This window comes from Neovison vison, chromosome 5 (genome assembly GCF_020171115.1).
Source record: "Neovison vison isolate M4711 chromosome 5, ASM_NN_V1, whole genome shotgun sequence".
Lineage (NCBI taxonomy): Eukaryota > Metazoa > Chordata > Mammalia > Carnivora > Mustelidae > Neogale > Neogale vison.
In genome coordinates this window covers 157674640-157702578 of record NC_058095.1, presented here as the reverse complement: position 1 = coordinate 157702578, position 27939 = coordinate 157674640, and the positions used below count along the sequence as shown (strand labels likewise).

Sequence of the window (27939 nt, the reverse complement as noted above, 5' to 3'; positions counted from 1 at the left end):
ACATTTTACCTAAACAGGAAAAGGGAATGCATTGCATGCATTCTCAGATTAACCGAATACAATAACTAGATGACAACTAAGAAGCCCTATGGGGAAAAGGGACAACGTGTTGATAGATATCTGTGTGCATTTGGGGTTTTGTGTATGTGTGTACATGCTGGGGTTGTGGTTGGGGGCAGTTTGGGTGTGAAGACCAAGAAGCACCCAACTGGTCTATTGGTAGGATGTGAGGAGTCAACTTTACCTGGTTAGTTTACACTCAACAGTGTATATTGGGGGACCAAGGGGCTGCTGGATGCATCCTTAAATGGGCTGAAAGGAGGATTTTTGTCTTATAGCAACTCAGTCACAATTTGCTTATACCCAATTATAGAAAGTGATGAGCTTCCTGTTATCATTTCAACTTCAGCAGGAAATGTTTTATTAAAATGTATTTTTAAGAATAATTGCCTTTCCTTCTCCTTGGTATCAATGTACTGTATCTACAGTTCTATAATGTGCTTCTGTAGCTTTGTGACTCTAAAACAAAAGCCAAATATGAGCTTCCTTTATAACAGTTTGTAGTGTGGAATTACCCAACACTGGAGAGTCTGTGGCAGGGGGACCTTACATCCCACCAAAGTCCACCCAGTCAGAGGACCTTTAATGGAGATACTGGTATACAGTAGGGGCAATATGGACTTCCAGAGAATCTCCATCTGCTGTAATTGGGCTCAGAGCTACCAGCTCATTTGAGTAGATGCTTTTATTGTTTTTATTTATTTTCTTCTAATAATACTTTATTGAAGTACAACATAGACAAAGTAAAATGCAAATACATTAGGTGTATAGCTCAATGAATTTTGGCAGATATATGCATCCCTATAAGCATTACTCAAATTAAGAGAGAATATTTCCAACAACCCAGAAAGTCCCCCTGCCCCTTCCAGCCAATCCCACCTCTGACAAAGACTCTTGATGTCTACAGATAGCAGATTCCACTTTCTCAATGGAGTCACAATTTTACTTGTTTCTGTCTACCTTCTTGAACTTCAACATAATATTTTTTTTAGGTCTATTCTGTTATTGTGTGTAGCAGCAACTTGGTATTTTTTTAATGTATAATGTATGAATATAACACAGTCTGTTTTCCATTTTCCTACTGATGGACATTTGTTTTGTTTCCTTCTGTTGTGTTTTGAAGAACCAATTAGGAGAGATGGAGATGGATAGAATGAAAAATTAAGGGGAAAAAAAGATTGTTTTAAGAAAAGAAAAAGAAAAAGAAATGACAGAAAACAAGACTTTAAGTTGTCTCTTACAGCTGATTAGCCGGTCCTATCTTAACCTTCAGATTTTAACATCCACAAAACAAAAACAAAAACCACTTCATTTTAGATATCTTGCCCATAGCTTAATTCAGATCAGCCACTAGTTATGTGAGACCCAAGAACCAAAGTTTCAGAACTATTCCTGAAATTCTGTATGATATTCTCTTTTCTTTTTTCTAATATTGTGTTATGTTAGTCACTATAAAATATATCATTAGTTTTTGATGAAGTGTTCCCAGATGCATGGTTTATGTACAATATCCAGTGCTCCATGCAATATGTGCCCTCATTAATAACCACCACCAGGCTCATCCATCCCCCCAACGCCCTCCCTTCTATAATCCTCAGTTTGTTTCTTGGAATCCACAATCTCCCATGGTTTGTCTCCCCCTCCGATTTCCCTCAGTTCACATTTCCTTTCCTTCCCCTAGTGTCCTTCATGTTATTCTGTATGTTCCACAAGTAAGTAAAAACATATGTAATTGATTTTCTCTGCTTGACTTATTTCATTCAGCATAATCTCCTCCAGTCCTGTCCATGTAGATACAAAAGTTGGGTATTCATCCTTTCTGATGGAAGCGTAATATTTCATTGTATATATGAACTATATCTTCTTTATCCACTCGTCTGTTGAAGGGCATCTTTTCACAGTTTGGCTACTGTGGCCATTGCTGCTATGAACATTGGGGTACATATAGCCCTTCTTTTCACTACATCTGTATCTTTGGGATAAATACCCAGTAGTGCAGTTTCAGGGTCATAAGGAGGCTCTATTTTTAACTTCTTAAGGAATCTCCACACTGTTGTCCAAAGTGACTGTACCAACTTGCTCTCCCACCAGCAGTGTAAGAGGGTTCTCCTTTCTCCACTCCTCTCCAACACTTGTTGTTTCTTTTCTTATTAATTTTGGCCATTCTAACTGGTATAAGGTGGTATCTCAATGTGGTTTTGATTTGAATCTCCCTGATGTTTAATGATGATGAACATTTTTTCGTGTGTCTGTTAACCATTTGTATGTCTTCTTTGGAGAAGTGTCTGTTCATGTCTTCTGCCCATTTTTTGATGTGATTATCTGTTTTTTGAGTGTTGAGTTTGAGGAGTTCTTTGTAGATCTTGGATATCAACCCTTTGTCTGTAGTGTCATTTGCGAATATCTTCTCCCATTCTGTGGGTTGCCTCGTTGTTTTGTTGACTGTTTCTTTGCTGTGCAAAAGCCTTTTATCTTGAAGAAATCCCAAAAGATTATTTTTCCTTTTGTTTTCTTTGCCTTTGGAGACATATCTTAAAAGAAGTTGCTGTGGCCGATGTTGAAGAGGTTACTGCCTATGTTCTCCTCTAGGATTTTGGTGGATTCTTTTCTCAAGTTGAGGTCTTTCATCCATTTTGAGTTTATCTGTGTATATGGAGTAAGAGAATGGTTCAGTTTCATTCATATATATATAGCTGTCCAATTTTCCCAGCACCATTTATTGAGGAGACTGTCTTTTTTTCTATTTAACATTATGATTTGCTTTTAAAAAAAAATGATGAAGAGAACAGCATGCACCTTTTCAATGGGTTCAAAATAAGAGTCAGACTGTCTTCCATTAAAGGACTTTGTTTTCTATATGCTATCAGAAAAATTACAGAGCAAGGTTACAGGTCAGCACATGAAAGATATGTTTTCAAAAAAAAACCTTTGAAAAAAAATGTGCCCTTAATTTTAATTGAATGTTTTGATCATTTACATAATATTTTAGTATTTCTAATTGATCTCAGAGAGCTTTTAGAGAAGGTATTTATGCTTGGGGCCCACATCCATCCCTGGAGGTTATTTTGATGAATTGCCTATGTTATTCTCATGAGCAGCAGCTGTGGAGCTCTACTGGACTAAAGTCATAGACAAATTTATAATAGGAAGTGATGTGAAGAAGACTAAGAACACAATGGGAAGGTTCAGGATGGGCCAACCACTTCCTCCAGCCACTGGACACAGTGATGGGTGCAGACACACTGCAGATTACCCTGCTTATCTCTGCAGTATGCAATTCTGATCTGAGGGTTTACTGTGACCATCAGCACCCTGTCTAGTGTACCCAGAGGAAATAAACTTTCTGAAATTATGAAACAGCCAGTCACTGAATCACTTCTGGGACCAAGCATGATGCTGGGCTCTGGGGGCACATTGTATGAGCAGTGAACAAAACAGACAAGACTTAGGGAAGCTGAGAATTTCCCTCATCTTTCAAACATGATGGAGGAGGAGAGAAGGGCATCTAGTTCAATGTTTTTCAGAAAATTGAGATACATGCAACCTCATTTTGAAGTCTTGGTGTTTGCAACTAAAGAGAATATAAAAATGTGTATTCTGAAGTGCCAAGGACAGTGAGTGTATGCTACTAACTCACTGTCTCCCCAAGGCTTAGAGAAACAATGGATGTTAAGACTTGGAACTGAGACAGTGTAAATTTAGGATATAAGGACTTAGGAAGCCAAGCCCAAAAAAGAAGAGAAGGCAAGAGGGAAAGGCTTTGTTTGAACTCTAGAGACAAGTGGAAAAACTCCTATCACTTTGGTGGTAGTTCTCATGGGTGGGTCAATGTCATTTAAATGTGCGTACTGACACCAGAAGGACAGAAATACAGGTGGTTTGTGTTGTGATAAAATACTTAAAGACTGGGGTGCCTGGGTGGCTCAGTGGGTTAAGCCGCTGCCTTTGGCTCAGGTCATGATCTCAGGGTCCTGGGATCGAGTCCCGCATCAGGCTCTCTGCTCAGCAGGGAGCCTGCTTCCCTCTCTCTCTCTGCCTGCCTCTCCGTCTACTTGTGATTTCTCTCTGTCAAATAAATAAATAAAGTCTTAAAAAAATGTTAAAAAAAATACTTAAAGACTGTCATGTGAGAGAGGGAACCATATATCTTTCCAGTGGGTGATACAAGATTGGGCTTTGGGCTCAGTTTTGAGAAGGGCATTCTAAAATTCAAGGCATCTGAAAATAGAGAGGTGACTCTTGAACATTTGGGTCCTCAGTCATTGGAGAGTTCAAATGGAAATCACACAAATGCTTGAAAGGATTGTGAGAATGAAACAGGACTAGATAATTATGAGGGCCCTTCCTAGGAAATTTTGAGCAGAAGAGTAAATGGGAATTTAACAAACTAGTCTCTGGAACTTTCTGTGGAAGCAGTTGGTTTTATTCTCCTTGGCAGACCCAGAGTGTTTAATGATAATTATTTATATATCTATTTTATCTATGTGTCTCTGTGTGTAAATCTAAACTGAAAGCACAAGGACTGTCACAGTAGGACATAATTTACTTCTGTGAAAAAAATAAAACTGAACTGTTGACACCCAGCTAGCCAGAAAAGTTGATCAAGAAAACTTTGCAAGTGACTATATCTCTCTTGGATAAATTAAAAAAAATCTGTGTGATTGTATAACCACCCAGAGGGCATTATGAGACCCAGGTGTCTCAGTGACAGAGATTATTTCTGTGTTTATTGGTATAGCATTAATACTGGAATATGGGACATGAGTGTACTATAAATAAAATCAGGTCTGTTTATCCAGGATCCAAGGTATGGTCATAAAGAAAGCAATGTTTTATTGCAGGAAATTAAATTTATTCTTTATGACACCAGACCTTGTAAATACTCTCAACCCATAAATTATATTACTCATATCCCAAAAAGCCATATTGAAGGCTATCTTAGAGATGGTAACCTTGATTTTTCAAGGAAAATATGTTCTTTCTTTCTTTCTTTTTTTTATTTGTTTGTTTAGGATGATCTTATTGGAACTGTAATATTTGACATCTCTACAAGCAGGAAAGGAAAGGGAAAAAATTTGATGTTTAAGAATTCTAAATGTAAGGCTTTAGTTACCACATAAATAGAAGATGCTCTCCTTCTATTCTCTAAAAGAAGAAACAGGATTATCTGAAACTTAGAAAGAATGATCTAATCAGCTGATGGGTGTCCACAGCTAGATCCTTGACTAAACATAAGGACTTTCTTCTATATATATGTGTCGTCCTCCTATTTCTTCAAATCAACATCCTTGGTTTAAAAATGTCAACCTTTTGTGATTCTGCGGGCAGCACATGCTCCTTGAAAACTTGGCAGGGGAGAGTACAGAGAATAAAAATAAATAAATACCTACAACGCACCACATATTGATAAACTCTGTTTATATTTCAGTCTATTTTTATGCATGTACACGTATGTGTTGAATGACATATATCCCACACATATCGTGTGTTGTGTGTATTTTAACTCCAATGACCCTGCCTCTCAGATGAATGGAAAAGCATGGAGAAAGCTCAGCATGAGAATAATGAAATGACATGAAAATACCCGGTAAATCCGTGGCTCCTAGCCTATATGGAAAAGCATTTTTCTGTGACTTATTCTATACTATTTATTTGCTCAGCTGGTTCTACAGCTGGAGCAAATTTCTCCAAATGACATATGACTCCTAACATGGTCTCCAGCTGAGGTTCTTTGTACCCTCCTTTCAACATGGATGGGGTGCTTCGGATGTATAGCACTGTTGCATCTGCCCTCACATGTTAAGCTGTCTTACCTTGAGATTTCTTTCATTGGACCTCTTTTCTCTGGAATCTCCATGCACCCCCTCATCTATCTGGTGAATACCTCCCATATTTTAAAACTCAGTGTTACTCTTTTCAAGAGACTCTTCCTTACCTTTATACAGGTAGAACTGACTCTTCTTTCCATTCTTCTTGCATGAACTTTACACACAGCGCCTGTAACACTGGGTCCACATACATATGCACCCATTTTCCCCTGTACTCTGAGCTGTTTGAGAGTGGACTCGCTTTTCGCTGATATCTGAATCCTGGGTCAAGCATAGTGATGGAGAATTAATACTCAGTAGGTCTGTGAATAAGGTGAATTAATGAATGACTGCATAAATGTAGGTTGATCACATAAACAAAGACATATACCTTTAAAAAATTATCTTTTTATGACCGTATTGACCACCAAGAGCTTTTTTTACAAATGTCAGATATAATACCATTGACCCTTGCACAACACCAGTTTGAACTGCACAGGTCCACTGACGTGTGGATTTTTTTTTTTTATAACTAAAGACCTATATTTTTTCTTCCTTATGATTTTCCCAGTAACATTTTCTTTTCTCTAGCTTACTTTATTATAAGAATAAAGTATATGTAATATATATGACATACACACTATGTGTTAATTGACTTATGTTATTGGTAAGGGGTCAGTCAACAGGAGGCTATTAGTAGTTGAGTTTGAGGAGAGTCAAAATTTATATGCAGATTTTCGACTGTACAGGGGGAGTTAGCATTCCAACACCCGTGTTGTCCAAGGGTCAATTGTAATTCATAGACAGCTCATGTTATTTAAGAATCATACATGTACCTGCACAGAAAAAATAATGGATGGTTGCTTAGCAAAAAGGGAGAGAGCCTAGTTGTGTTCTAGAAGTGCTGGGGGGACAGTGTGATGGGAACTTATAACCAATGAAGCCAAACTCTTGGAAGAAGTAGCAAGGTGTAAAGGAGAAGCTCTTGCATGTGATGTCAGGATGTTTGCAGTCCAGGCCTGGAGCTGCTTCCAGTTAGCTTATTGAATAACTCATTATTTAATTTAGCAAATTAATTAACTTGCTTGGGCCTGAGTTTATTGCTTAGTGAAATGTGGTTATTAAATTAGATCATCTCTAAAGTTATTCCTTGTTCTAACTTTTGAAAGTGAGGGATAAGGATGTAATACAATAAATTTAGATTTCATTCAAATCCATAAATGATTAGAACTGAGAAATAAGATATGATTCTGAGGCACATATAGTGATTTTCCATTTGTTGACATTAGCAAAAATTAAGATCGCTGAGGACCTCCACAAACCTTGAATTCTCAGTCCTCTTCTAATGCTTCATGAGTAAGTGTAGCTTCCTTGAGAGAAAGTATTGTTTTTAAAAATTTCCCATGTTACCTGGCATGAGACGGTGAGAATGGGGGAATGAGACCAAAAGTCTAGAACCCAAGGCTATTTCTTTCTTATTCTCCTCCTCCCTTACACTAGCACTGATCCAGTACCTGCGGTGTGGGGGTGTGTGCAAGGCTCTAAAGTCATGAGCTGTGCATTGGTACAGCTGGGAGTGCTTAAGAGGAAAGGGATCATCCTTGGTGTTTGAGAAGCTGGGAGCTGGAGGCACGAATTTTTTTTTTTTTCCTATTGAAGTGTATAGTTGACACACAATGTTACATTAGTTTCCAGTATACAGCTTAGTGATTTGAGAAGTCTATGGGTTATGCTGTGCTACATACTCATGTGCTACATGGGTTATGCTGTAGCTACGCTACCATCTGTCACCAGACAACATTACTATGGTACCATTGACCGTATTCTCTCTGCTATAGCTTTCACTCCCGGGTGGGCATGAATTTATAGACAGAAGGTCAGGAAGCACATTAGAGTCGTGAAACAGAAACTACGTCAAATTTCAGAGAATTAGGACACCTGGTTTGTTTCAGCTAAAGCGGACCTGAAAAGTAGAAAACAGCATTTGAATATCTGCTCTGATTCTTGCAGTAGGGCACCAAGGGGTAAAATCAAGGCTTTGTAGAATAAAAATATGTCAAATTGCTGTCTCATCTTTTATAGTCCAAAATGTCTGGCATAAACTAATCTGTGACTCGTCCTGCTAGGAATGAAATCTCTTGAGAGGGTCTCTAAGCCCATTTTATGGAGAGATGAACACAGGCCTGTGAGTGTGTCCAGAGCTGTCTTCTCCTTAGCTCAGCTCACTGCATCTGGGAGAAAAATAATTCCCTTTGGACAGTTTATCACTGTCCACCGGGGAGAGATCCGTTTACTGATGTGTCAAGGTGTTTCCAATTATATATGAAAATATGAAACCTGCAAAGTAGTATAGCTACTATTTTTGACTCACTGTCAAAGACTTCTTGCATCCATTGTGTACCTCATCTGTGGAAACCAGTTACAAAGCTCAGAGGGATTCACAGGAAGGTAAAGTGAGTGACAACATAAGACAAAAGTGGGGAAGGAGGGAGCAAAGAGAGATTTAGAGACCAGGGCTCTAAAATTTGTTTGTATAGAGTTCTCCTCGGTGTTCTGCTTCAAATTATTCTTTTTTTCTGAGATCCCTTTTCCTCTGTCTATATCAACTTCAGGGAAATATTTGGTTCCTTTAAAAATCTTTGACTTGAAGGATACCTTTCATTTATAGTCAGTGTCAAATCTACAGGTAAGGCAAATTCCTACCTAAGGAGCTAGTCCAAATTTCTAAAAGGAAACAGCAATTATCAACCACCCCTATAGGCTACATAAAAATGAAAATGGAATGGGGAAAAAAGACTTTCAGAATCTATTTCCTTCGTTTGGTGAAGCCTTAGGCTCTAAATCTCATCCTGTAGAACATCACATGTCTGGCCTTAGTTTTATTCAGCTCGATTCCATGGCCCTAAATCTTGTGAAAGGCATGATATAAACTTTAGAAATTAGATTTTTCATGGATTTATGTGGGACTGGGAAAATGCATCTTCATGACCTACAGGGGAGCACAGTGGCTCTGTTTCCATAACTGCTGAGAAATGCTGTACTTATTTTTTTTCTGGGAGATGCAATAATGAAGTCATAAGAAATTCAGGTAAGCAGGTGGTATCAGAGAGGCCCTGCCAATGATAACACATTATTCTGAGCAGGGAGTAAAGCAACAGAGATACAGAAGCAGGCAGAAGCAGACAGTAGTTAAAAATTCAATCACGCAAGCAGCTGGTATTTAAATGTGTATATATATATGTTTGTAAGAAGCAGGACTGTAATTTAAAAACTGTCATTCTGGAGCAGTTATCCTGCCCATAGTGATGGGGTTCGGTGGGTGACTGTCAAATACTAGGCAGGGCTCTATTTCCATGTACCTTAGATACAGGGTAGGTTTGGTAGACTGAATAAGAGCTCCCCAAATGTCCAAGTCCTAATTCATGCAACTGGTGGCCCTGTTAATTTACATAGTAAAAGGGACCTTGCAAATGTGGTTAGAGTAAAGATTTTTGAAATAGAGAGACTATCCCAGATTATCTGGGTGGGACCACTTTAATCAGGAGGATCAGCATCAATAGCAGGAGATGGGGCAAGAAGCAAGAGGGTGGAACGAGGCAAGGAGAGCAGTGTGGACCACGCAACGGGGTTGGCCTCTAGAAGATAGAAAACCAGCATTCAGACTCTTTTCTCAGAGCTCCCAGAAGGAATCAGTGTTGCAGCCGTCTTGAATAAACCCAGTGAGACTGATTTGAGACTTCCTAACTCTCGAGCTGTGAGAGAATAAATCTGTGTTGTTTTCAGTAACTGAGTTTATGGTGATTTGTTACAGAAACAAGAGGAATCTTGCAGGTTATTCAGGGAGATTCAGGGGAATAATTAAAGGATTTAATTTTCAAGTTCTTATATACAAAGTAGGACTAGGCTCAAGAATATGGCATCGGTTTATAACATTTCATAAGTGCATTGCACCTTGGAAATTATTTTCACATGCATCTTTTAGAAGTAGATTATAATATCAGAGGTGGATTAATATCAACTTTTCCAGAACTCTAAGTCTTAAGTTGTTTAGCTAGACTTTCTGAAACTCTGACCACTAAGGCAAGGATTGGTCCCAGAATTCAGAACACGTAGAGCAAGACTTAGAAGAAAGTGATTTCTGAACTGTAAAAGGTTTTTGGATGTGTACAGAATATAACAGCTTCTGATGGACTCCCAGGTCATATAATTAAATTGTAGGTTTTCGTGTACTGGCTTTTACCTCAATTGTATTTTCTTAGTCACTAAACTCTGCCAAAAATAGAGAAGCCAATTTTCATGTGAAATGATTTTTTTTTAAACTGGAAAAATACACCAAAAGGTTTTAATGTTGGAATTAGAGTTGGCTTTTATTTATCATTTACTTTTATATTGCAGTTATTTCTCAACAAGCATATATAACTTTTATAGTTAGAAAAACTTAGTTTTGGGTGTGATGTGTTTGGATTTTTTTTTTTTTTCCTCCTTCAATACTTGTGGTTCTTATTCTTGCTTTGGATAGAGATTTCTTTAGGAGTTGGATAAACACTGTGAGTCAGTGTACATAAACGTCCACCAGCACACCATCATTTTCCCTTTAGTATAAATTCAGGAGAATCACAGAGAATCCAAAAATCCATCCACAAAACTGCTGGGAGTCTTTGAATCCCATCTAAGTCCCCATTGTAAAATCGGTGCCGTGACAGCTAGTTACATTGAATAGCCGAGTGCTAGGTGGGCATGGTACGGTAGAGATGCAGGAGCTTAAGATCTGACTCCTCCACTTTCTGGCAGTGTAAACACATGAATCATTTAACATCTTGAGGGCTTAACTTTCTCTGCTATTAAACGGAGATCGGGACACTCCCTTCAATACATGCTAAAGCTCTGCAGGCACAGCTCCCTTGGCACCACCACCACCACTAACAAAAATGCTAAAGCTTGTCACAGACTATTAAACCCATATTATTTAGGTGTTTTAAAAGTTGAGAGAGACATTGTCTTTGTTTACGTGTAAAGAATTATGACTAAAATCTATACTCTAATGTGTTCCTAATTTCTACTTAACTATTATTGAGAAAAATGCAAATGTAAATTTAGAGAGGTATTGCACACTCTTAAGATGGTAACAAAAATAGCTATCTAAATTTGACCCTTAGAGTTTGCAAGTGATTCTCCTTTGGAAGTCACTAGTGCTTCACCATTACTTTTGCCAGCGTGAGGAATTTAGTTAATGTATGTTGGCACATATACATATGTGCATGTGTGTATGCATGCATACATGTGTGTGCACCCACACATTTATATACGTGTTTGACCTATGCATAACAAATACAAAGAGCATAATCAGTCTACAGCAATTAATTGTTGTGAAACTGGTCTTTCTAGTAATTGAATAGATACTGTTTACCATGTCAAATATAGGTAAAATTATATATATATATGTATATATATATATGCACAAAGAATCTTTGCAAAGAGATTATAAATGAATGTTTATTTCTTAATTTTTTGGACCTTGGCTAATATTTTTTCTGTTAAGATATTTGTCTTTTAAAAAAACCCAACAAATTAATATATCATTAAAATTAGTGTTATCATCTACTACTACTGATTTAATGTAAGGAGATACATTAATATTCATAGCTCTGAAACGAATGCTATGCGCATTTTGGGTTTATTTTAATATAAAATGCTGGAAGCCACTAAGAATTTTTTTATCCAATGTATTAGTCAGATTAAAAAAAATACACTAGATTTGTAGAGTTAAGCCATCTGCTAGTATCAGTCTGGTATGGCTTCTATAGGAAAGAATGTTTGCAAGTTTTTGGTACCAATAGTTTTCACTTTTTCTTTATTGAATCAAAATATTAAGTAACAATAAAATTCCTTCCAGGTTTTTTTTTTTTTAATGGATGGAAATCTTTCACCTACTAAAAATAAATGTATCCAAGAAAATACATCAACAAGATTGTTGTAACATTAATACAACCACTTATTTCCTGAAAACTTAATTTAAAATGCTTTAACATTCACTTTGATTAGCCTTTGAATCTAAAATAAAAGTCAATAATACTATCACAGAAAATATATGATTTTGAACTTGAACTGTAATGGGTAAGTATTCAATCTCAATTAACTAGCTGAAAATGTGTCCCAAGTGCATCTTAGAACATTACTTTTTGATGTTCTTCTGAATGAGTAAAAAAGAAAGAGGAACATCAGTATTGACTACATTACCAGGATTATCTTACACATTTTCAAAAGGAACCCATTTATCTGGGGGGAAAAAGGATGAAAACATAAATGCTGATATATCCTTTGTGACCCCACTTCAGCTCATGTCAAATTAGTTTACAATAAAGTATTTGTGAAAAAATGTTGGATCTTCATATTTTACCCTTAATTTAGGAGATATTTAAAATGTTCAAAAGTGATTAGTTCACAAAGGAAACCATGTTACAAATTGAAGTACATCCCTCACTGTATACAGATGATCAAATAAGTAACTAGGAAATGTTTGAAACATGTTTTTTCCAATCTTATCTATCCCTCCAATTCAGACACACTGGGAAACAAAGAAATTACGCAAAGAACAATATCAATGAAACCAGAGATGCTTTAGGCTGCAGGTGCTCTGAAGCACCTACAATCTTTTTCAACTAGTCTAAGTCAACTATAGAGAACAACAGACTTATAAAACTATGACTTCTATATATAGACTTATATAGTACAATTATACCATATTTCATTGATTATAAAATGCAAATATACTCTATGTATAAATGTCTCTGAAATTGGTATACATCTCTTAATCTATGACATGACATATTTAAAGTTTTTTTCTTTTATTATCATATCTAAAATAATGCATCCTAAAATCAGTGGTTTTGAGGATCTCAATTTGGCTAAGTTGAAATAATTGTTGCGGCAGTGGCAGAAATGAAAGATAAAAAGACAAATTGTTACTTTGTGAAACATAGCATCTGATACAGACATCAATACCATTCAATATATTTTTTGAGGCTTTTTGTTTGCTTAAAGTTAAAGCAAACACAAAAATTATGTACCTTTTTTAGCAAGCCATACAGAAACTTATCTACTTGGAATATAAGCAGTCTACATAACAAAATCACCTAAAACATAGCAAAAACTCAGAAGTCAAGGGAGACGAAAATCACCTTTGATAATGAAATTAACATGAATAAGGCTGTTTCTTGTTTATATGCACTCCTCCATTAGAATTTATTTAGTTTATAGACACTTCTGATAAATATGCCCATCTGTGCTTCTAATTTACAATGGATTAGATGTATCGGATTTGAAAAAGTGCACATTATCAGTTGGCAATGCAAAAGTGAAGAAAATAGAATTTAGGAGGATGAGTCATAAAGATCAGTAGTACATATATCTTTGCGACTGAGTAATATCCCATTATATATGTATACTACAGCCTCTTTATCTATTCCTTTATGGATGAACACTCAAGTTGCTTCCATATCATGGTTACTACAAATAATGCTACAATAACAAAGAGGTGCATATATCTTTACGAATTAGTGTTCCTCATTTGCAGCAACATGGATGGAACTAGAGTGTATTATGCTAGGTGAAATAAGTCAGTCAGAGAAAGACAAATACCATATAATTTCACTCAATATATGGAATTTAAGAAACAAAATAAAGAAAGAAAAAAGGGATAAACACACACACACACACACACACACACACACCCAGCCTCTAAATATAGAGAACAATCTGGTCATTGCCAGAGGGAGGTGGGTGGGTGGGGGAATGAGTGACATAGGTGAAGGGGATTAAGGATACATTTATCATGATGAATGCCAAGTAATTACAGAATTGTTGAATCACTATATTGTACACCTGAAATATAAAACTCTATGTTAATTATACTGGAATCTAAAAAAAAAAAAAAAAAAAAGATAATAGTAGAGTTCTCTCCAATTCAAGTACAATCAGTCTCACATCTTCCAGTAAGGCCCACAGTTATCTCTGATGGAATTCAAAATTCAAACTCCATGTCCTCATAGACTGAGGCTAAATCATCAAGCAAAGGTTAAAATACTCTTTGTATACCCTACTAATGGGGTTGAGAATATGTGTAATCCAAATCGAACATTAGATCCCTTGGTGCTTAAAGAGATCAGCTATGGGGTAATTCATCCTTGACGGACTGGGCTAAGCATGATTTTCTGACCTTTTTATTTCCTTATTTATAAATAAGGAAATATACAGAATTTTTAAAAAGTTATAAGTGTTATGTAGAACCATAAAGCAAGGAAGGAAGAAGGAAGGGATTATGTTTGGGGGTTGCAATTATCGACAGATTTGCCAGAGAAGATCTCATGAGAAGATATGTGAGCAAAGACTTGAAAGAGGTAAAATAGTCAGATTGAAGAACAAATACAAACGTCCTGCTATAGGATAGGAGCATGCCAGGTGGTTTGAGGAACAGTAACTGGTGAATGAAGACAAAGATGTAGAAATTATGTCAGAGAACAAATGAAAGCAGATGTGGATACAAGTCATATGGGACATTGTAGGCACTGTGAGGTCTTCAGTTTCTATAGAAGTGTAAGATTTTGAACAGGGGTGTGATGAAATCTTATTTATATTTTCAACACTTTGGCCACAGTGTTGAGGGTGTATCAAGGAAGAGCAAAAGTGGATCCCAGGGGACCAGTTAGGTTGCTTTTATAATAGCCCAAAAGATGATGATGGTAGGTAGTAGTGGAGAAAACGATAGAGAAGAAAAAAATGATGATATTTTTGATATATCTTGAAAATAGACTGAATAGATTTTGCTAAGGAATTATATATGGGATTCAAAAGAAAGAAAGGAGATTAGTGTGACGCCAAACTTTTTGATCCCTGGAACAAAAAGAATGGAGTTGTCATTCCATAGGTAGGTAAGATTAGAGAAGCACAAGTTTGAGAAGGAAGAATAAGAGTTTGATTTGAGCCATGTTAAGCATGAGATGCCTGTGAGACATCTTCATTAAGATGGAACAGATGAAAATGGAGTGATGAAGAGCTATTACAAAGAGCTACTATATGTTGAGTTTCCAATGTGACAGGCACTGCTTTAAGTGTCTGACACAATGTTGTCATTTAATTATCGTAATAACCTTATTGTATTATAATGACTGAAGTAGAAAGTGATACCGAGGGTTAAATGAATTGCTCAAAGACATGCAGCCAAGCCTATGTTTGCCTTACTCCAATTGTGATTTTAGCAACTGCTTTATATCATATTCCAGGCAGAGGGAACAACATGCAAAGCAGAGAGGTCAAAAGGGGCATGGGATCATCAAGAGAACTGCAATCACAGGGAAGATATTTGAATAATCGCCTTCCAATGAATGAATGTTTTATGATTCTTTACAGTTTTAGAATTGTTTTCTCATAGGCACAAGCATTAATCTCTACAAGGGAGGGAAATGATTTTATTACCAGTATTCAGTGGCCCTTGAACAGGGCCAAGTTCACAAATTTAGTCAATTACAAACTAAGGTTAGAACTAAAACTGCTCACTCCAAAATTAAAAAAATAAATAAATATGTATTTTGTATACTTCTGAATATTTTAAATTTTATCATGAATCCATTTAGGACATGAAAAATACACATGAGAATACATTTATTTCGATATTGAAAAAAAAAACATGGGAATTGGAAAGGAATTTACAAGATAGGAATGAGTGATCTGGAAAATAATTATAATAGTAGTAGTAGTAGTAATTTTTGAGCACCTAGGAGGTGCCAGACACCATACTAGGATCTTTATATTCATTTACTAAATTTGATCTCACAAGAATTGAAAACGAGATTCTATTATTTCAGTTTTAAAGATGAAGAAATTGAGGCTGAGAGAGACTAAGACAACTTGCTGGAGTTCATTATACACCAGGTCGTGGCAGAGTTAAGAAACAAACCAAGACTGTGAAATCAGAGTTCAGACTGCTCACAGGCTGATCAGGGGCCGCTTTACCTAGGCAGTACTTTATTGTTTGTTTTTAGAAAGTCAAAGGTGAAATTAATAACTCCCGGGGGGGGGTTCTCATAAGTGAGAAACTATTTTCTAAATTACAGCAAGGTATAGATTTGTATTCACTCGCCCTGAACCGGTGGATACAAATTTCACTGTAGTTTTGCACACACTTTTATCACAGCTTAAGACAGCAGATGGCTCTCTTGCGTTTTCTTTCGCTTACCTCCTCGATCTGTAAACCACTAAACAGTGTTTTGGGGAGGTAAAAAGAAAACACAAGGATTAAACTAAAGGACCTTGATTATCCCAATGCTGCCTCCCCGGCCCCCCGCCCGGCTCCCTTAAAACGGGAAACCCCATAAAATAGAGGACCGCTTGTGGCTTGTGAAAACGCCCTGCCTGAGGAATCCGCGGTTCCCCGCGCTGCACCAGGGGTCGGAATCCATCAGGACAGAAAGAGTTATTTCTCGTTATCAAAGAGCTCAAAGGCTTGATGCTAAGAGGAGTGTTATTAATGTTAGTGGAAGCTGTGAGGATTAATTTCCTTTCCGCCTTGAAGGGGGGAAAAAAAGGTGGAAAGCGGCTTTGAAGGGAGGGAAGTATCAGAGACTCAACAGCCAGCGCTCCACACCCGGGAACCTGCTTTTGCTGGGAGAGCTACCCTGGGGGCAGGGTCCCTGTCCGCGGTGCTGAACCTCAGCCTGCTCTGCAGCGTGCTGAACAAAGACGGGGCGCGCGCGCGGGGGGGGGGGTGTCTGAAGGAACCAAAACCCCCACCTCCAATTACCCAAACTGAGGAACTGGGGAAAAGACTGCACTCTAAGAAAAATGCCCGGAAAGCAAATAATTGACACAGCTATAATAATAAGAAGCTTAATTTCAATCTGTTAAAATTAATACAGTAGACACATATGTCAGAGGATAGAAAAACCTTTCAAAGCAAACTAGGTTATGTTGATTGGGGGAGTAGTACTAGATTTAAGAGGTCACCATCCTTACCGTTTGGCTTCTTAGAGAAACTCACCACTAGCTTTAGATAAATATGTTTATTTATTTATTTTTAGGATTCATTTTTTAAAAATTAACATATAATGTATTATTTGCCCCAGGGGTACAGGTCTGTGAATCATCGGGCTTACACATTTCACAGCACTCACCATAGCAGGTACCCTCGCCAATGTCCATAACCCAGCCACCCTATCCCTACCCCTGACCCCCCAGCAACCCTCAGTTTGTTTCATGAGATTAAGAGTCTCTTTTGGTTTGTCTCCCTCCCAATCCCATCTTGTTTTATTTTTTCCTTTCCTACCCCCCACAACCCTTGACCCTGCCTCTCAAATTCCTCATATCAGAATGTTTGAGTGTAATTCATTCAGAAGTTCCAGTCTATAAAGCCTGAAATGTCCAAATGGCCTCTCTTCAATAATGGAAGAAGCTCCTCTTTATGTTCACCCGGCTTTGTTTCTGTGAATTTTAAAGAAGACACAATTAAATAGCCATCTCTGCAAAATGGCCCTTCCTTTTTCAGCAGGAACATGACAATACAACATAAATACACACTTAGTAAAAATATAAGAACAAAGACATTAAAATAGAAAATAAAGTGATAGAGAAAGAGCAAAATAGTTAACACACCCCTTTTCCTCACTTATACTATCTCCTGTGTTACTAGGGATTACAAATTTCTGGCAAAATTACTTCTGCATGTTCCTTTTAATAACTGATTATTTTGTAGATATAATAACATACCAAGGTGTGGCAAATAAGCTTACAGAGTATGTTCTTAAATGTCAAATACAATATACATCATCCTAAAGCCAATGGTGATTGCACTGGACCCTAATCTATATACAGTCTTTTAATGTTCTTCCATAAAGAAAACTTGGTAGTAAATATGGGGTAAACAGTGAGTTACAGATGAGAAATAATTGCTTATGTGGAAAGGTTGTGGATAAGCTCTGTGGAGCAGAAGGTGTCTAGCCTCACTATAATCAACACTGGGCTGAACTTCTCCCACTTGCTGGGTTGCAAGTCTTTGTAGTAGTTGACTGCCTATTCTTAAGACAAAGAGAAAGTGTGTCTTGGTTCAGAACTGTTCTCGGGACTGTTGGCAGTGTGCCTCTCCCCTTTCCTGCTCTAAGGCAGTCACCAGAGAAGTGATTGTTAAAAGTCTCTCAATTAACAAATGAATTTTCTTTCCTCAATTCTTCACACCAGATTGCTAGAAGTCTAGTTTTTGCATTTCTTTTCTTTACCTTCCTGAAAGGATAAGCCAAACAGATTAAAGGGAAGGGGAAAAGGTACAAAACCACAGGAGCAAAACCTACACTTGCTTCTGTCATTCAGAGTGTATCCTAGAAACCACAGATCTGTATTCATCCAAGCATGAAGTGTTTCTCTCACAACCTTCTTTCCCAGGGTACCCTCTCCTTGCTCCCTTCCTTTTGGACCTTTATGTTTTCAGTTATCCAAGACGGAACACTGCCAGGACACAGACAGGAAGTCAAGGGGAGGAGGCAGCAGCTGTTATATTTGAATCTCAGACACAGTTCGTATGGCTTTGCTCCTTGACAGAGCAAAGGGACAGGGACGGCAAACGCAGCAGCTCGAGTTGAAGTGTCCCTCTGTCTGGCTGCATTTTGTTGTCCCTGGAATACTGTGACACCATCCCCCACCCTTAATATTTCTGCTGTGATTTCTTCAATATTCAGTTGGGCAGTTATCCTATCCAGTTGCTGTTCTGTAGCTGCTACGGCCGCTGGCACCTCCTCTTCCTAGTGCTAGAGAGCGAATTTGGGAAGGGGGTCTTTCCGTACATACAGCCTTAGCATAGCTTCTCACCTTCCCCTCCTCCCTCCTTGTTCCGCTCCGTGTTGTGGTTTAAAACGACAACAAGAGGGAGAGTCCGCCAAGTTTGGGTAGACGGGGTGAGGAGTGGAGGCGCCTCCCTCCTCGGGACACACTCTCCTCCCTCCTTCCTCCTCCTCCTTCCCGGGGTGGAGGGGTTTGGGCGCTCCAGGGATTAGCAGGAGGGCGGAAACCACCTCGCCCTCCAACCGCAGCCGAGAGTTTCTGGGGACCCGGAGACACGTAAAGATTCAGAAGCCCTGGCCAAGCCGCGGAAGCCTCGGAAACCTGCGAGTTTCAGCTAAGAAAAAGCGCACCGATATTCCTTCAAGCTCACCTGCTTTGGCTCAGCCTCTTAGCGCCCCACCCCCCTGGATTCCATTTTAGCTTTCTTTCTTTCTTTCTTTTTTTTAAAAATACCATTAATATTTTTAATCATTACTCTATACATTTTCTTTCTTTCTTTCTTTCTGAAGAGAGACATAGGAGGGGAACGGGAGGGAGGTGTAGTGGGGTGGGAACGAAGCTTTGATTAGAGATCTCCGGGGAGAAGATTGCTCTCCCCAGATGCTGATTTCCAAAGCACTTGACAATCACCGGCAGAACCCGCGAGCGGGCGGCGGCGGCGGCGGCACCGGCCGGGGGACAGCTCGAGCCCGGCGCTGAGTCCCTCCGAGTCTGCTCTGGACGGACGCCCGCGCCGGCCTCCGGCCGGGACCTGCCCTCCATCCCGTGCCCTGGAAGTCGGTGGGCTCGACCTCCCGGCCGGGAGGCGGGAGAGGCTTGCAGGCGGCGCGAGTGGCGGTGGCGGCCCCCGACAGGGCTTCGGCGGCGCGGGGTGAGCGGCGGCGCCCACAGCCCCGGCCCCACTCCCGGCTCGGACGCGGCCGGGAGGCGGCCGGCGCGACCTCGGCTCCGGGGGCTCGCCCCGCCGCGTCCCGGGGGCGTCTGCGCGCCCGGCCCCGTGCTCCGCCCAGAGGGCGATGGGTCCTAGTCGGGACTGAGCGCCCCGACTCCTCTCCTCACCCCCTCTGGCCTCCTCCCCACTCTTCCTCGAGGGCGAGCCGCCGTCTGCGCCGCCCCTTCCCTCTCCCGCGTCCCCGGCTCCCCTTCCCTCCGTCCCCTCCCTCCCGGGACCCATTCCCCGGGCCACCATGGCCGCGGCCATAGCCAGCGGCTTGATCCGCCAGAAGCGGCAGGCGCGGGAGCAGCACTGGGACCGGCCGTCTGCCAGCAGGAGGCGGAGCAGCCCCAGCAAGAACCGCGGGCTCTGCAACGGCAACCTGGTGGATATCTTCTCCAAAGTGCGCATCTTCGGCCTCAAGAAGCGCAGGTTGCGGCGCCAAGGTCTGTGTGGGTCACCGTTGGGAGGCGCGCCCTCGGACCTCTCCCCTCTCCCCACCTGCGAGGGGCCTCTTCGGGCTCCCCTTTCCCTCCCTCCGTCTCCCAGATCCACCCCACCCACCCCCTAGTCTCCCTTCCGAGCGCCGCGAGCGCCTTCCGCCCGCCGGTGGGAGCGGGGAACCTGCTCTCGGGCAACCTGTAGCCGCGGAAAACTCAACCCTGCCGGGAGCCGGCAAGTTGGCCGGTTCGTCGCCCGCTGCCTCTCGCTCCCGCGTCTCCCGCGGGCTGGCTTCCAGGGAGAATCGCTTTCCATCTGAGGGTCTCGGCATCCCCCGGGGGTAACATCGGACTCCAGAATGCGGGGGAAAGATCTCCGCAACACCTCGGGGTTTGGGTGGCTGCTTCCAATCTGACTGGAGGGGTCAGGGATGTCTGTGTGTCTGGCCTCACTTGGCCTCCCCGGTCCCCTGGAAACCTCTTTGGCTTCCAGACCTTGGTGAAGGTGGTGATGCCCCCCCCCACCCCCGCGCGCCCTCCGCAGGGGCCGGTGTCGGAGGAGTGGAGGGTGTGTGCGAACTGAGGGCCCGTTCAACTGAGATTCCCCAGTACGCTGCTTAGCCGGCAGCACCGGGCGCGCTGAAGCCCGAGGTCACAGTCTTGGGATGCGGAGAGGGGCCCAGAGGAAGAAAGAATGAGTCCGAATTGAGGGTTTGGCGAGGTGCACATCCCTAATATGCCAATTTAAATTCAAGGACTCGCGAATTACATGAGGCAAAGCAAGCAGCTACTACAAGCAGATGATAGAATAGTTGCCTTACTATACATGTTTTTTTTCCAGAAACAACTAGTGCCCAGCATGACCTGCTTTTGCTGCCTTAAAATGTCAGGGTCTGAGAAGGCAACTTAGGAGCCGGAACCCAACTGCTTTTGTTCATCTCGGCTTGCTTCCACATCCAGTTGCTAAGGGCGATTGTTTTGAGACTATGTGGGGTGTTCTGTGGGAGAAACGGGGATTGCTTGCTTTTCATAACTAAGTGGGCTTGGCAGGAAACATCAAAGAATATATTTACATTAATAGGAGTATATGTTTGCCCAGCACATTAGATTCGTGGTGCCCAGCTGTATTTGTTTTAAATACCCTGTTGTTGCAAAGACAGGGAAGACAAGCATACGCTCTACATGTGTATCTAAGTGTGTGTGTTCTACACGTTTACGGATTTATGACCAGAAGTTTTAATGCTTATTTGTTTTTTTTTTTTTAAAGCTGTAGCTAAATAGTTTTTTAAAGGACAATAGCTTCTTGGCACATTAGAAATTAGAAATTATTTGTTCTTAGAATCAAACTTAAAAGGCAAACATTGAAGAAAATTAGAGTGGCAGTTCAAAGGAAGATAAGAATATAGAAATATAATATCTAATTGCATAAATATAATACCTATTGATGAAGTATTTGGGGACAATATTTTCAAATGAGCGTAGGAGCTATTAAGAAAAATGGGTTTTAATTTTCCACTTTAGCTTAGAGCCTTATCCAGCAAACCTTTGTATTACAAGAACAACTCAGTTGTTCAAAACATTGTTGATCCACAGAGTGTCCTCTTATCTTAGAGTGTTTGCTTCTCCCCCTTTTAAAAATCAGATTCTTTTTTAAAACACAGTTTTCACCAGGTAGAGCTCCAAATTTGCCATCTACTTGAAATAAATAAACCTGTTCTCTTCTAGATAAGATTACTCTAATATAAACAATGATTAATACGTACTGTGTGTCTCCTTTAAGTATACAACCAGTAGCTTATTTTGTAAATATGGACAATAAGTGTTTTTTCATATTGCATAATGAAGGAAGGTGTGCTTTACACTTCTGTATTTTAAGATGGGGAAATACCTTTTTTCCCCCCAGATATGGGAAGATATCTGAGCTTCCTAATAGTCTGTTACACCATTTTCAACCCTGACTGCTCTCTTGGTATTCATGAGTCCACAATGATACACATGTATCAATGATCTGTAAGAAAAATATATTTGAGGTCACTTCTGCTCCTTTATTTCCCAAACAGGTGATGGGCTAGAAGGAAATTTAATCAGGACCTTTTCTTTTAATCCTCCTTATATTTCTCATATATAAAGAAATATATTCTTTTGTGAAGAAAAAGATAGATACATCTCTGGAGCATCAGACATCAATTTATTATTATTAATTTAAGCAAAATAAGTATTAAAACCTTATATTATGTAAGTTGTAAAATGATATCTATATGATTTTATATTACATATATATTTATTTGAATGAATGAAATATAATTATTTCATTATTTATTTAAATGCTCTTTAAGGAAATATTTTTTAAGCATAGTTATTTTTTACCTCCAAACTGAGTCTGCATAGGAATTGCCTTCAGGAAATTTAAAAAATCTGATTTGTTAATTTAAAGATACAACTTTAAGGTATGGCAATTAAAAAATCTTCACATTTGAATGTCACTAATTTGACAAAGAGTTATTGACTCTTCCTACTCTGTCAGGCACTGTTCCAGGTGTTATGTGTAGAGCAGCGAATAGAACAAATTAAGCCCCTTCCATCATGGAGAGTGCAAATGTGGGGTGAAATTCATTGCATACGGAAAGGAACAAAATAAGAAACTTAAAGATCTATAAGGAGAAAGAAGACTGAGGTGGAGGCTTCAGGGGCAAGGGTGGTGGAAGAGAAACCGAATTCGATCGGGTGTGCAGGGAGGGCCATGCTGAGAAGTCCAGGCTGAGAGCCGACATCTGAGAAGGACAGTGAAAGCCTCTGAGTTGGGAAAAATCTTAAACTGTTGAGAGAAGCGAAGGAGATAGAGAAACCCAGTACACTGTCATCTATAAATCATAGTCCATTTGGCTGAAGTTTACATTTTGACAGGTGAATCCAAATGCACGTGACGTGTCGGCCAACAGAAAACAGAACAAAGAATAGCTCTACAATTTGGGGAAGAGTAATAGACATTTCTTAAATGTAGGGTGTTTTTCCTTTTTAATGCTTCCTTAATTAGTAATTTATTTAATATAGAGAGTATGACTTATATTTACTTTTGTGCTTTTGGTTGGAGCCCTATCCCCCACTCTGACCAGCTCCTACCCTCATAGAAGGCTGGTTTTTGCACCAGTTGAAGTACCAGTTGTATCCTTTTGTCCTCTTGAAAAGGACAGAAATCTACAAAATGGCTTTTAGAGATTGTGTGGGCACCATGATTATCCCACCTTTCCAGAGTCACCTCTCTCTACCTTTCCTACCTCCAAAGACTCCAAACACCAAAGTTCCTAAAATTAACCATATGCTTTCAAATCCCTCTTCTTTTGTTTGAGCTTTACTCTATATGGTATCTTCTGTCTTCTGTTCACCTGTTGAAATTATCTCCACTTCTTAAAGCTTGGAGAAAATACCATGGCCTCTAGGAAGTCTTCCCTAATTGCAGAGAAGTAAGAATAGTTCTCCTGTGGCATTCTATACCTCACTATCATTGTTTATGCCTGATAATAATTAATTGTGCCCCATCCCGAGATGTGATTAATTGTCATTAAGAGCAAAGTCTGTTTTCTGCACTTTCATAGACTCTCAAATCTTGATAGTGTCTGCCATGTCCTGAGTACTTGGCATTGCCTTTGAGTTGAAGCAAAATAGGGATGGTCCATAGGTCCAAAACTAAAAGAGCGTCCTTGAACCACAGTACACTAAATAGATCATTTTAGAAGTATATATACTTTTCAAGTTTTTATTTATTTTTCTCTCCACGTGTGTGTGTGTATGTGTGTATAATTAAATATATATATGTCTTTTTTAAAGAACTAGAGGGTGATTACATATAACCAACTTCACTTTAAAGCTTAACTAATTTATCAAAATAGATATTTAGGATACCTGTTAATTTAGCTAAAGAAAAAAAGGGAACAAGGAAACCAACAATTTGTGAACATTTTTATTTGAAATCTTCACTTTTCCTGTAAAAAGTGAAAAACTAAAATAGAAACTACAAGCAATGACATATAATTAACATTTTATCCTAAAAGTTTTACATTTTCACTATTAGTTTTTAAACTAAAACGAGAACCTTTATTGCTTGTAAGACAATAACCTTTCAAATTTTTTAGTGTGGCTAATGCAATTATTTCTTAAAATCTACCTTTTTTCCCACTACTATCATAGGAGCCCATGGTATCTTGTGTCATGTATGTTTAATCAGTAGTTGTGTGGGTTTCTTACTAGTGCATTTTACCTAAAATAAATTACAGGAGTCATAAGAAACAAGGAAAGAAAAATGAGTACTTAAAATTTGTTTTCCAGTTATTGTATAATATAAAAAGCAGAAATACATGTATGCTTATATCAACAAAACTGCTTTGCTCCAGTGTGACAGTGAAACCCATCAGTTATCTTAGGAAAAGTGGTTTTCCTTCTTACAAGGTATTATTAAGGAAAGGTGGGCCCACCTTCTCAGGAAATAATCAGCAGCAAAAAGTCATCAAAAGACCACCATCCTTTGTGCTACTGCTTCAAAGCCATATGAAAACAGCCCACCTGCTTATATTGGTGGTTTAGGTCAATATAAACAAGGGAATATTTTCCCCCCTAAGTATCATCCTACTTCTCTTTAGAAAGTATATTTTATTTTATTTTTTTTAGTTATCTAAGGCCAAGTACATGGGAGTCTTCCTACTCATCTTCTGATAATACCTGTTGCTAACTTGTTGATAATCAGGATTTTATTATTTGTTAGTTGTATAAAGATAAGACAAAAATCATAGTTTTCCAGTTGAAATGTCTAATTTTTCAATGAGCATGTTTTACCAAATGCAGTTTTCCTATGTGAGAGCTCTTATGGGAGCTTTACTGAATTGCTAAACAAAACAATGTTAGAGATTTTTTAAGAAGTTGACCCTTGCTTGTTTATGCATTTTTTCTGGGCCTTAATTATCATGATTTCAATATTCTACATTTGCTCTAGGCTTCTGGAAATGGTTGATGCCACAATGGTCTAATAAACCAAGAAGTGGCACAGCAAGCAAAGTGTAAGACAGCATAGTACTTTAGGTAAGACATAAGGTTGAGTAAGATGATTTGCTTTGGGTTGAGTTAGGTTCATAGGTTGAGTTTACATGTATTGAGAAAATAATACTGTTTGGTGGTGAAGAAATCCTTTGACAGTTCATAATACAAGATTTCAGAAACACCATTTCACTCCAAATCCCCTACCAGGTTACCATTAGCAGTTACAGGGTTCACTTTACATTTTGAATTCTTCATGTAGTTCTACATTTAGCCCCCAAATTCTGTTCTTCTGTTAGCTTTGTTATTCTATAGAATATTACTATAAGAAAATTGTTTTCAAGTAGACATGTCCTTACCTCCCTTCTTGTTGATATAAAATGATGTTTTTTAAATTTGTTTTTAAAATTTGCTTCACTTAAAAATAATGGCAGAAATTCAAAGGAAAGGTAGGGTGACATATTTTTCAATCCAATTTATCTATTTACTTTTGGGAATCTAGGTTTCTTTCTAGGTATACTTGATATTAATTTCTTCCCCAATGGTAAGAAATTTAGCCAAAACAGACTATGACATTTCAGCAATATAAATTTGTATATGATGTTTTAAATGTTGTCATTAGCACTCAAAGGCCAAAAACACACACAAAAAAATCATAATGGAAACTCAAACATATTAGACAATTTTAACAAGGTTGATGCAATTTAAAGTCAATCATACTTTAAACTTTCATGTGTTGGCATGACTAGGAAACAACTGATTTAATAATGTGACCTGTAAAGATTACAATGTTCATTTTAAGAAACTCAGAATTCATGAGTATGTTACCATTTACTGTTTACTGGGAGGAAAGCAGTAGGGAGTGGTAGTGGGAATCTAGACACTTTTTTTTTTAAGATTTTATTTATTTATTTGACAGAGGGAGAGAGATCACAAGTAGGCAGAGAGGCAGGCAGAGATAGAGAGGAGGAAGCAGTCTCCTCCCTGAGCAGAGAGCCCAATGTGGGGCTCAGTCCCAGGACCCTGGGATTATGACCCGAGCTGAAGGCAGAGGCTTAACCCACTGAGCCCCCCAGGTGCCCCTCTAAACACCTTTTTAAAAAACCATTTTATGACATCTACTACATTGTCATTCAGGGGAAAGACTCTTTTCATAAAGCTATATTGTGTGAAATATTTGTGTGTGTGTATGTGTAGAGTATGTGTTACACTCTATGCTTTCAGAATTCTTGGCTATCAGGTTTGATAGGGACTCTTATGGTATGACAGGGTCATATGTTATGTATAATGGGGCACGGCCACTTAAAAGTCAGTGTCTCACCAGTGCGTGGCATATAACAAACACTGCACAAACATTTGCTGAATGAATGAAAAGTTGTGTATTTCTTAGGATTTATATGTGACATAGAGTGACCATTGAAATCAGTGTGTACATAGCAATGGCCATAATTGACTAGACTTAAATTGTTTATCAGCTGCCTACATGGCACCTTGTGTCAGGCACTATATCATAAACTAACAGTTCATCATCACAACAAATCTGTATGGTGGGCACATTACATTACCCATTGTTACACTAAATTATCCACTAATGGATGATACACTAATATTATCTACCCATCCATTTTATAAATGAGGAATCTGAAACAAGCTAATAAATCGGTTAACTGGCCAAGTTTATATATCTTTAAAGAGTGGGGCTGAGATTGAAACCCAAGTTGCCAGGCCAACACCAGTGTCCCTGCTCTTAAATGCCAATTCTCGATTATCACATACTTTATTGCATTATCTCAATTAGTTGAGACACATCAGCATTTCACAGCAAAGGAAACTGAGGCTCAACGAGTTTGCATATTGCCAAAAGACTTACACCTGAGCAAGTAACACCAACAGAATTCATAAACAAATCTGCTGTCCTTAAACCCACTATTCTCCCCACTACTTAACACTTCCAGTACTACCAGACATTGTGAACTCTTCATTAATGGGAGACACCTTACTCTAAATCCTGTAGTAGATGTGATATATATATATATATATATATATATATATATATATATATCACCTTCTATATATATATAGTGTGTATATATATACTCTATATATACAGTGGTTGGATATATGCAATAGTATAGTGTATTATTAACTTTTTAAAATTGAAGGTGTGAGAAGGCTTGCCTGGAAGTAGGGACTTATTTGTGGGCTTTGGCAAGAGACCCAAAAAAGTGCTGTATTTTACCAAACCATTTTTCAAGTAGGGATGTCTCTTTGATTTTCTATGGAGTGTCTGGATGTGACACTCATTGATGCTATCTCCTTGATGAATTGCAACATTGACCTGAAACTCTGAAAAGGATTAATTTGGAGTGCTTTCACTGGCATGTAATGAATTTTATGTTAAGTCTTTCATTAATTTTTTATTAATTTTCCTAGATTATGTATTTTAGACATTTCTCATTTCTAACAAGATGCTTTATTGGTTACATTCTTTATTGGCCTTATTGTACATGATAAACTGAAGCAAACCACTTTTAAAAAAAGTTACATCACAAATTAATCATGAAAATTACAGATTGTTAGAAAACTAGATACTGTATGTTGTATGCTGCTTTTGAATTAACACATTGGTTCCGAGTTCTTGTCTAATGAGTTCTTAGATCTTGTTCTTAATACTGATAACAGAAGAACATAATGTAGTCAAGTCAAAGTCATGTGAAAATTGTACTAGGTACTTTATAAAAATTGCCCCCAGATGAATATTTAACTCTGAGACAATCTTTCAAGTCCAGTTATAAGTCATTTGGATATTTTATTGACTTGTACTATCTGCCTTTTTTTTCTTGTTCACCCT

At 38.8% G+C, this 27939-nt stretch overlaps 1 protein-coding gene across 2 annotated transcripts in view; it reads left to right on the top strand.

Moving 5' to 3' along the window:
* Positions 1-27939, top strand: part of FGF14 (fibroblast growth factor 14) — a 602879-nt gene that overhangs the window by 410551 nt on the left and 164389 nt on the right. The window contains exon 1 of one of the 2 annotated variants that reach the window (XM_044250054.1): positions 19877-20069. The exons of the other annotated variant lie outside the window; for it this stretch is intronic. Within the exon in view, the coding sequence (XP_044105989.1) occupies positions 19877-20069 (193 nt within the window). Of the gene's footprint in view, positions 1-19876; positions 20070-27939 lie in introns of those variants that run through there. 2 annotated transcript variants of the gene reach the window in all.